The 11,867-nt window shown below is 26.9% G+C and overlaps 2 protein-coding genes across 2 annotated transcripts; both read left to right on the top strand.

Annotated features, from left to right (window-relative positions):
* Positions 1-61: 61 nt before the first annotated feature.
* MKS88_002260 (peptidase) lies at positions 62-3,084 on the top strand (the record flags this gene model as incomplete). Its single annotated transcript, XM_067215256.1, has 3 exons — positions 62-71; positions 664-1,105; positions 1,374-3,084. The coding sequence occupies 3 exons, from the start codon at positions 62-64 to the stop codon at positions 3,082-3,084; spliced, it is 2,163 nt and encodes a 720-aa protein (XP_067073699.1).
* Positions 3,085-5,970: 2,886 nt separating this feature from the next.
* Positions 5,971-8,085, top strand: MKS88_002259 (DnaJ protein; the record flags this gene model as incomplete). The annotated part of the gene is made up of 1 exon (XM_067215255.1): positions 5,971-8,085. The coding sequence occupies one exon, from the start codon at positions 5,971-5,973 to the stop codon at positions 8,083-8,085; it is 2,115 nt and encodes a 704-aa protein (XP_067073698.1).
* Between the last annotated feature and the right edge of the window lie 3,782 nt (positions 8,086-11,867).

Genomic DNA, 11,867 nt, shown 5'->3' with positions numbered 1-11,867 from the left:
TTCTCTTTATCAATTTTTTTTTTTTTTTTTTTTTCCTTCGGTGAGCTTAATTTTTCAAAAGATGAAACAAGGTAATTGATATTTTTCCATTATAATATGCAATATTTGAAAATTAAAAAAATGTAAATTATATTCTGAATTTACCTTCACTATATTATTTTTTATTATTTTAAATATGTCGTAAAGGTGGATGACACCTAACTCGTGTGAAAAAAAAAAAGAAAAAATAGCTAGCTGGATATATATATATATATATATAATATATATATATATATTATATATATATATATTTTTTTTTTATCTTCCTTTTTTTGTATAAAAAATAGCAAAACATAAAGTAGTGAAACGTAATACAATGTAATGCGGCGCTATAAGATGTAATCGATATAACATAAATGGGCTACAATTGGTACAAATGATGATTTATATCCTTATATGCCCCTTTAAAACGTTTTTTCTTCCTCCCACTCACTTTCTCTCGTACCAAAAGTCATTTCTTATGATTACGTAAGTGTAAGCACGGCAGTGGGTCTGTTGACCATATGTAAAATAAAGACGGTTTAAAGAAACATAAAAATGAGAAAATGAAAAATATGAATTTTTTGATAAATAAAAGTATATTTTTTATTTTTTCCAAAATAACAACGTTTTTTTGTTGGGCAGAAAAAAAAAAATTAAATGAACAAGTCATAAAATATGTAGAGAATTCGAAAATAATTAATCATCCAATAGACACAAGTATAACAAACTTTTACTTTATTTCAAATGAAATAAACAAACTTGTAAACATAAGAAATAAGCTGCTTGTTTGTGATAAGCAAAGTAGGAAACGAATAACGGAGAAATGCTTCAATCTGTACTGCTTTTTAATTACAAGTGCAAAATTAAAAAAAAAAAATAATAATTTTTTCAAAAGAAAAATTCTGGAATATGTGGAGGAGACCATTGCTAGAAGTATTGAAAAAATAAAAATTGAGGATATAGATAAGAAACTCATTCCGTATAGTATATACATAAGAAGCGAAAAGTCGCTCGGTAGTTTAGTGGCAGACTTGAATATAGCCTGCTCCAGTTATCTCAATAAAATCAACAGCGTCAGGATAAGGTAAGGGAGGAAACGCATGAACGTGTGAATATGCATGGGTGCATATATGTGTACATATACCGATGTATACGTATGTGTATAAGTATATGCATATGTACATTAGTTAGGGAAAAACAAAACAAAACAAAGGGCGAATAATTTTTAGTCTGACAAATGGACAAGAGCGTTCAGTGTGCTTATACTGGACCTTTTTTTCCTTTTCCTTTTCCTTTTATTATTATTTATTTATTTTTATTTTATATTTTTTTGTTCGATCCTTTTTACCCAGACACTTGATAATAGACAAGGATGAAATAAACATCGATGAGGAGTGGAAGAAGAAGCACGAATGTTTCTTTAACAAGAAGAAACTTAAAATACCTATAAGCAAACATAATTATGAGTATATTTTGAACGGTTTACATAAATCCAGTTTGAGAAAGCAAGTCCTTTACTTGCTTAACATTCCGTTTGAAAACAAAAATTTAAATAAAGATGTAATAAATATATTAAAAAAAAGATATGACATAGCTACTAAAATGGGGTATAAAAATTGGGCACATTATTCCATATCACACTTTACTAGTGAAAAGAATAATTATGATAAAGTAAATGACTTTCTTGCATTAGTAAAGATGAAAATAGACAAAGAGTATGATACAGTAAAATGTAGTATGGAAAAGACAATTAATCTAGAAAAAAGTACCAACATGCAGGTTAACATTGATGATAAAAAGGATAGTTGTGTCAAGTTAGCCATATATGACTGGAATTATTACTATAATAAAATTCTGAACAAGTCAGATGAATATTTAATAAATACATATTTTCCACATGCACATGTTTTGAAAAATTTTCTTATTATTGTTTCAAAAATTTACAATTTTGCATATGAGGAGGTGAAACAAGAGGCAGGTCAAGAGAGATGGGGAAAGAATAGTCATATCTATAAAATAAAAAAGAAGCGGAATGAGAAAATTATGAATAGTAATATTATGAATGGTAAGAACTTGTTAGATAATACAAGAAGAGAACAAGACAAGAGTGGAAGTAATTTATTAGGGTATATATATATAATGCCTTATAAGGACATCAGTTTTATGGATTATTTTAGAATTCCGTTAATAGATTCTTTACCAAATACATGTTTAATATGTGCTGGTCATGTACTAATTGATTATAGATTTCTCAGTAGTGTACCGATCGAAAAGAAGCTATTTAGTTGTTCCGAAATTTTAACATTATTTCATGAATTTGGTCATGCATATCATTTATTATTTTTATCTACTAAATATAATATGTACAGGATGTCAAATATGCCATTAGATTATGCTGAATTGTTTTCTCATATTAATGAACACGTTGCTAATAATTATAATATTATGTACAATTTATCAAATAATATAAATGACAATTCTAAGATCAATGAGTACCTTTTTAAAACGATGAAATTTGATTACTCACGACTGGCCAATATATTTTCCCAGTCGATGCTTGACTACGCAATTCATAATCTCGACCCGTATGCGTTTTTTGAGGGTCATCAAGGTATGGTAAGCTGTGCAGAAGTGGTAATACGCAGCATACGGGGAACACGCAGCAAAAATTGTAATTCACATAGAGATAGTGATAAATATGGGATGCATACATATCATGAAAATAGTTATGACCATTCCTTGGACAAATTTTACAGTACCGTTGAAAAGTATTTTCCGTATAGTTTTTCTTCTCACTATTCTATACATTCAACTAGTTTTCCGTACCATTTTTCATGTTGCTATGCTGGATCGGTCTTAAGTTATCTGTTCGCTGAAATGCGGGTGCTCCTTAACTTTTCAACAGATAACTTATCTTTAAAAAAATATAGCTCCTTAGTTTCATTTCAAAGAAAATTTTACGAGATTATTGAGGACGATTTGACATTTGATGCGAACCCTTCAATAATAACTCATGCACTGGCTAACAAAAAAATGCTTTTAAGAAAAGCAGCTCATTACTGATAAGTCATATTGTTACGAAGCAAAGGAGGTAGTAACGGGGGGCGTCAGCACGCAAGTACTGGACGAACAGCGTGCAAAATGCGACCATGTAATGGCCCATTTTTTATTCGTACCTTATTATTTATACCTTATTATTTACACCTTATTTTTTACACCTTATTATTTATACCTTATTATTTATACCTTATTATTTATACCTTATTATTTATACCTTATTATTTACACCTTATTATTTACACCTTATTATTTATACCTTATTATTTATACCTTATTATTTATACCTTATTATTTATACCTTATTATTTACACCTTATTATTTATACCTTATTATTTACACCTTATTATTTACACCTTATTATTTATACCTTATTATTTACACCTTATTATTTATACCTTATTATTTACACCTTATTATTTACACCTTATTATTTATAGCTTATTATTTATACCTTATTATTTATACCTTATTATTTATACCTTATTATTTACACCTTATTATTTATACCTTATTATTTACACCTTATTATTTACACCTTATTATTTATACCTTATTATTTACACCTTATTATTTATACCTTATTATTTACACCTTATTATTTACACCTTATTATTTATACTTATTATTTATACCTTATTATTTATACCTTATTATTTATACCTTATTATTTACACCTTATTATTTATACCTTATTATTTACACCTTATTATTTACACCTTATTATTTATACCTTATTATTTACACCTTATTATTTATACCTTATTATTTACACCTTATTATTTACACCTTATTATTTATACCTTATTATTTATACCTTATTATTTATACCTTATTATTTATACCTTATTATTTACACCTTATTATTTATACCTTATTATTTATACCTTATTATTTATACCTTATTATTTACACCTTATTATTTATACCTTATTATTTACACCTTATTATTTATACCTTATTATTTATACCTTATTATTTACACCTTATTATTTATACCTTATTATTTACACCTTATTATTTACACCTTATTATTTACACCTTATTTTTTTTATATATGCCTTAATGTTTTTTATTTACACTTTTTATTATTTTTTATCCATACTTTATGTTATTTCAAATTTATTTTATTTCATCTGATTTGATTTTATTTCTTTTCACTTTATTAATATTACTTTTATTTATTTATTTATTTATTTTTTTTTCCCCATTAAAATTGTCTGCGCCTATTTAGCACCTCGCTGTATATCACTTCGACAAATTGTACATTATAACTCAATGTACCATAGTACTACTCAATTTGACGAATTGTTACTCATTATTGCTTAAGATTGACCCAGTTCATTTATTTCATTTTGCTTTACCTTGCTTCTTTCCAGCTTCATTATATGTTATATTTTTGGTTGAATGGACTACAATATGCTACATGAAATTATTTGTTATAAGTCCTAATGTTCCTCAAAAGGATTAAATGTAAAAATTCCTTAGTTTTAATTTTTAAATAAAACGAAAATTATGTTTTATCTGTATGTTGAAAGTGTAGACCTTTCTATATATGCCATTATAAACAAGCCTGAAACATACGTAAATAATACATATACATACGAACATGTACAAAAGCGCGGGCCTATTTTCACATGTATGATATTTATATATATATATATATATATATATATATATAGATAGATAGATATAGATATGTACATATATATGTACATAATACCATGTACAAGCTTATATTTGCTTTTAAGTTACAATGGGATGTACCACGTGAAAGGAAAATGAAAAACATGGGAAATAATCATTTTACCTAACTCAAGCTTAGCACTTAACTACATCATAGTTTTAAATATGAACTAAAATAAAATAAGGAAAAATTGTCAAGTATAAAAAGGGATGACAAATTAAAAATGAACAGGAGAAAATATAAAATAAAATTAATTAAGGGCGTACAACTGTGAACGCATATTATATGGAATAATGTAAGCATTCGAAATAAAAGGGAGAAAAAGGAAAAGGAAAAAAATAAAAAAAGAAAGAAAAAGAAAAGAAAAAGAAAAGAAAAAGAAAAAAAAAAGAAAGAAAGCCATAAATTTGTGCTTATAAAAATACTAGATGAGAAAAGCATTAAGATGAAAGTAAAATAGTAAAATAGGGCAAAAAAAAAATAAAAAAAAAAATTAAAAAATAATTAAAAAAAGATAAAAAAAAAATATAGTATATTAAAGATAAAAAATAAAATGAAGTATTAATGATGAAAGATATAATAAAGTATTAATGTAAAAAAATAAAAGCATAAGTAAAAAATAATAAATTAAATTTATAATATACAAAGAACATAATGTATATACGAATAAATGCGTCATAACTTGCTATAAAAAATTTTTGAAAGAATGAGAAAGAGAATTTGTACGGATACAAATTGCTTTCCGTGTTTGGATTCCTTTTTTTTGTTAAGTTATCTGGAGTTATTGAAATAGTTTGTTCATATGAATTAAATTTTTGTTGTATTATTCCTTTTGTTGTTTTTCTTTTCTATTTCTTTTACTGTGCATTTATTTAATTTACAATTTTGCATTGCTTAGCTACTTGAACTGGCTAGTTTGTTTTCTCCCTAAGCATCTCAGAATTACTGTCATTTAAAAAATTTTATGAGAATAGTTGCGTGGGGGAATAAACTAATCTTTTCCTTAGAAAAATAAAGGGCTATGATATAGCCATACTCGCCCGATTGCGTATATATATATATATATATATATATTATTTAAATATATATATGTGTGTATATATATGCATATGTATATATAAGCGTGTATATATGTAACTGCATATGTAAAATTGTATGTGTAAGCTCGTATGTGAAGAAAAGAGGGCAAAGTTAACTGCGAATAATGGACATAGAAAAATGTAGGTGCTACTACAAAATACTTAACGTCCAAAACAATGCTACTTTAGAGGAGATTAAGAAAAGCTATAAAAAAATAATACTACAATATCATCCAGATAAGAATGCACATTTGCCTGAAGAAGAGCAAAGAAGATGCACAAATATATTTAGATGTGTTCAAGAAGCATACGAATGTTTAATTGATGAAAAACGTAGAAAATGGTATGACAAAAATAGATGGCGTATTATTAGGGGGAAAGGAGATGAAGAAGAGGCGGATGAAGCTGCATGTGGACCAAATGGACAGTGGGAAAGAAGTACGAAGGACGTGAACAGGTATTACAGTGGTAGCAGAACAAAGATAAATATATGGGAATACTTTAGCAATAACTGTTACAACGGATTTGATGACAAGGAAGAGAACAATTTTTATAATGTGTATAAAAAATTATTTGAAAATATAATAAAAGAAGAAAATGAAGAATTAACATGGAGTTATAATAATAGACATAAAGAAGATAAAGAAGAAAAAATTAATGCCCCAAGCTTTGGTAATTCGAAGACGAGTGGAAAAGATATAGATGATTTTTATGATTATTGGACAAATTTTTCAACAGTAAAAAAATTTGATTATTATTATGAGTACTTAAAAAATGCTGAGTTTGAAAATAGGAATGTTAGGAGGAATTTAAAGAAAGCAGGGGAAAAAAGAAGCATAAAAGAAAGAAAGGAATACAATGATAATATTAGATCACTTGTACAGCATTTAAAAAAACATGATATACGTTATTTAAACAGAGTCGTTGAAATTGCGGAGGAAAAAAGAAAAAAAATTGAAGAAATAGAAAGGCATAAAAAGCAGCAGATGATGTTAAAAAGAAAACTGCTGTTTGAGCAGAATAATTTTAAGCGGGAATATTTGGAGCATAAGGAAAATGATAACTCAAGTGCTCGCTGGTCCTCATCTAATGAGGATAATTTCGAAAATAAAGGACAATCCACTTATAATGGGTGCACATATGGGGAAGAATTACGTAGGAAAAACCCCGATCAAAAGAAAGAAGAAAAGGTGAAAAAAGGCGCTAATCCTAATGAAGGGGATGTTAAAGCGGCTGTTTCGAGCATCGAAGCTAAGACCACGAACGCTGCTAATGCTACGAATGCGGTTTGCACTGCTAGTGAGCATAAAAAGAGAATGCATACGGGAGATGACAACGACGACGATGAGGAAGATACAATTGTTTACAATAAAATTATCTATAGATGTGATGTATGTAGAAAAAATTTCAAAAGCATGAAGCAATACACTTCTCATGAGTCTTCGAAAAAACATTTAACCAACTTTTTGAAAAATGCGCAAAAGTACGAATTGAACGGTATTTTTAGAGAAGACGAAGGAGGTGAAACGGGAAAGGAGGTACATAAAGAGGTGCAGCAAAAAGATTGGAAAGAGGTACAGAATGACGTATGTGAAGACGTGGAGCAAGAAGTAGGACAAGAGAACAGTTCTGAAATACGAGACGAGGAAAAAAGTAAAGCAGAAGGAAGCGTAAAGAAAGAGAAGAAGAAGAAGATGAAGATGAAGAAAAAGAAGGAGGAGATGGAAAAAGAAAACACACCTTATTGTAGAAATACACAAAAGGATACGAACTCTGCCGAGAAGTCTTCAAATTCTAATGAGGATTTATTATCATGGTATAAAAATGGCAAAAAGAAGAATAAAGATATATTCCTACAAGCAGAAAAGAGTGTGTTTGAGAATAAGGATTCTTTACATGAGGACCTGAAGGTTAGCAATTCTAGTAGTGATTATTATGAAACATCAAGAAGAAAGAAAAAAAAACCCAAAAAAAAAAAAAAAAAAGAAGGTATGAATACAATTAATAAGGAAGTAAACAATCCTTCTAAAATAAATAAGGATGGTACAAACAAACAAAAAGTGAATGGTCAAACAGAGTGTAAATTAAAAGAGAGCATAAACAAAAATCAGTGCAAAGTATGTAATGAAACTTTTAATTCTAGAAATAAATTATTTGAACACATACAAACGGAAGGGCATGCAGCATATAAGGACATGACCATACCTACAAAAATGAGTAAAAATAGGAGGGAACGTTAATAAATAAAAAGAAGAGAGACCCTTAATAAAAAATAAATAGAATAAATAGATAAATAAATAAATAAATAAATAAATATATATATATATATATATATATGTGCTATAAAAATTTTTTAAACAAAAATGTTGAGCTTACACGGTTTAACCATTTTAGGATAAAGTGGTATTCTTGAAATATATTTTTTTTCGTAATAGCTATTTATTTATGTGCGTTATATACCTTTTAGTGTGTGTTACCATCACTGCTGCTAATACGGCTACTACTGTAGCAGTTGGTATTTAATTTTTTTTAGTAGTTATTCGTAATGTGTGGTCATTCTTTTATTTATATTATTTATTGCATTTTTTCTTTTTTTTTTTTTTTTCCTTCACGTATATGTATGTATATGTACGTATTTGTATATGTATGTATACAAAGATATATTACATTTTTACGCCGCACCTTCTTTTTCATTAACTATTTTTTTACAAAGCGACGAGTTTGCTTTTAAGTACCTTTTCAAATATTGTAAATTTTTTTTATTATTTTAAAGAATTAAAACTAGAGTAAATTTTAAAGACATGTAGTGAAACACTACTAGTACAACTGTTTATTCGCTTATATGTATTACGTGAAAGGTACGTAATGGTGCGTTATAAGGATGTAATTGAAATGCCTCTTTTGCTTATTTTGCCTTTTCTATCACTTCTACCACTTCTACCACTTCTGCCACTTCTGCCACTTCTGCCACTTCTGCCACTTCTGCCACTTCTGCCACTTCTGCCACTTTTACCACTTCTATCACATCTACCACATCTACCACTTCTATCACTTCTACCACTTTTTTTTTTTTTTTTATTAATGTACAGTACATTCGTAAATGAGTACATATATTTTACAAGAAATACAGAAATAAAATAATTTTATATTTAACGTGTTTTGTAATGAACTTTCATGTTTTACGTATATTCGTTTATTCGACTTGAAATTGTAGACTGTAGACGGTTGTTTTGCTTTGCCTCAACTTGTTATATGTTGTCTTATTTTGTTACATTCTGTTTTATACTGTTTTATTGTAATCTTTTTTTTTTTTTTTTTTTTTATCTAGTTTCTCATACTTACCTACTGTACGTTTGTTTTTTTAATTATATAGTCTTTATTACGACAGTTATATTTATACATATCGTTATAAAATGTTTTGATTGTTTTAGGTCTTTCCCGTCTGCCTATGCATAAGCATAGGTAAATATATGTTCATATATACAAATATGTGTTTGTGGATGTGTGTACATAAGTGCATATATGTAATAACTATATGTGCAAGCCTTGAATTTTACAAACGCGTGCATATGTTAAATACAATGCACATATTTGTATTGACGTTATTATAATGAAAATTATCATCTTTGGAATATTTATTTTTTCTTAAAATAAAATATTATATTTTGCTTTTTTATATATGTTTGCTCTTTTCTTGTTGCACATGAAAAGAACGATATTTAGAAAATACCACATTGGAGTAATATGACATAAAAAAATGAAACAAATGGGTTTCCTATCACGCGTACGTACTTATGTACATACGTCCATAGGTTACATACATATACATATGTACAATTACACGTACACCTACACATCCTCAGTTTTTATCTCCGTTTGTATGCTTACACGTTTGAACTGTTCCCTATATGATACTGAGGAAACAAAAAAAAAAAAAAAAAAAAAAAAAAATGTATTTGAGCAAAGAAATATATTTTTACTCATTGTTGTTACACATATGAATATGTTAATCATACACACGCACAAATTTGCGTATATATCTTCATACTCTTTGTACTAGCAAATTAAACCAAATATGTATGTTAGCGCATGCATGGCGGCAAAACAGAATATTCATAAGAGTGTACTGCATATATATGCGTACATACATATGTATGTATATTCAAAAATACGAAAACGCGATTTTCATTTTTATTTTCGTTTTCATTTTCATTTTTATTTTCATTTTTATATTTACTTCTGTTTTATCTTTGTTTTATTTTCATTTTAATTTTCATTTTTATATTTACTTCTGTTTTATCTTTGTTTTATTTTAATTTAATATCATTTTTTTATTTTTGCTTCTCTTTGTAAACTAGTAAGATTTGCAATACATTCTACTGCAGTTAATACGAAATGGAAGTACCTTCCATACTCCAAAAAAAAAAAAAAATATATAAAAAAATAAATAAAATATTTAGCATAAAATACGCTATAAAATATTTTGTATAATATACAGTAAAATATATGGTAAAAGAAAAACTTTGCTTTTAAGGAAGTAATACATATGATACAATAAATAAGAAAAAATCAAGTATTTTTTTTTTTTTTTTTTGTGTATTGAGGGATATTTACGCCTTACGCTTCGAAAGAAATAAAAAATATCATACATATAAATACATCGTATATACTTGTATATTCTTATATATACTTTTATATACATATATATACTTGTATATTCTTATATATACTTGTATATTCTTATATATACATATATATACTTGTATATACATATATATATATATATATACTTGTAATATTTACATACTCGCATACGTCCATATATGTGAACTAAGGACGCAGGAATAAATTTAAAAAAGCTGAAGAAAAAATAATAATATAATAGTAATAACATAATAATACCGCAGTTATAACATAACAATGACCTAGTAATACCATATAATACCACAATAATACTGCAATAATATAAGTAAAAAAGGGCTTTTAAAACTATGTGCACATACCATAAAGGCACTCCAAAAAAGGGTATATAAATATATCCTTATGTATGTAGCATTAGCATGTTCATTACATTCGTACGTTTATTATATTGGTATATATGCGTATTATTTTGGTACATATGTATATACGTATGTTTGTATGTTTCCATGTGAGAGAGTAAAAAACTCGTATGTATACGTACATATGCGTTCATAATTTTTTACAAACTGCATATGTGAAAGAATAAAAATTATGACTGCAAAAAACAAAAAAAAAAAAAAAAAGGGGGATATATGAGTAATATGCTAGTTGATTTGGACATGTAAAATATGATCGTTTCATTTGTGAACAACAACTAGATTGAAAATTTGAGCACAAACATAGAATTGTAAGGAGCTAATTTAAAGAAGGACGTACTTTTGATGAGTTCGCATTGACTATATATATATATATATATATATATATGTTTGTGTATGTATATATATACTTATGTGTACAGAATTATACACATTAATACTCAATTTAACGCATTTCTTCTTTTTTTTTTTTTTTTTTTGACACATAATAATATCGCATTTACAGTCCTTTTCATTTGTACAAAATGCTTACTTATTGTTCCCCTTTTTTTTTTTCCTCCCCCCAGCGAAAAATTAGAAATTTGAATACTCTTAACCTGTTATTCCTATTTAGTGATAAGTTTGCAGATAAACGTACTTGTGTATAAGTATATACGTGTATATGTTCATATGTATATATGCATATTTGCGTATATATGGATATATATGTACAAATTCATTTTTACATTTTTGGCTGTTTGGAAAAGATAAAATATCAATAAAAAGGAAAATTAGGACATAAAAAATAATGCGCATTACATGGTGAAATTACTGGTATAAATGTATTAGCAAAAATGATAAAGAACGAACAGTCTAAATGGAAGTTGTAGAAGTACATGAATTAACTACATGTATATGAATGTACACATGTGCATATATGTAACCTATGCACATATTGCATATAAGAGATAATAAACGCTAAGTTC

Source organism: Plasmodium brasilianum, chromosome 8, assembly GCF_023973825.1.
Source record: "Plasmodium brasilianum strain Bolivian I chromosome 8, whole genome shotgun sequence".
Taxonomy (NCBI): Eukaryota; Apicomplexa; class Aconoidasida; order Haemosporida; family Plasmodiidae; genus Plasmodium; species Plasmodium brasilianum.
This window is presented reverse-complemented; position numbering and strand designations above follow the sequence as displayed.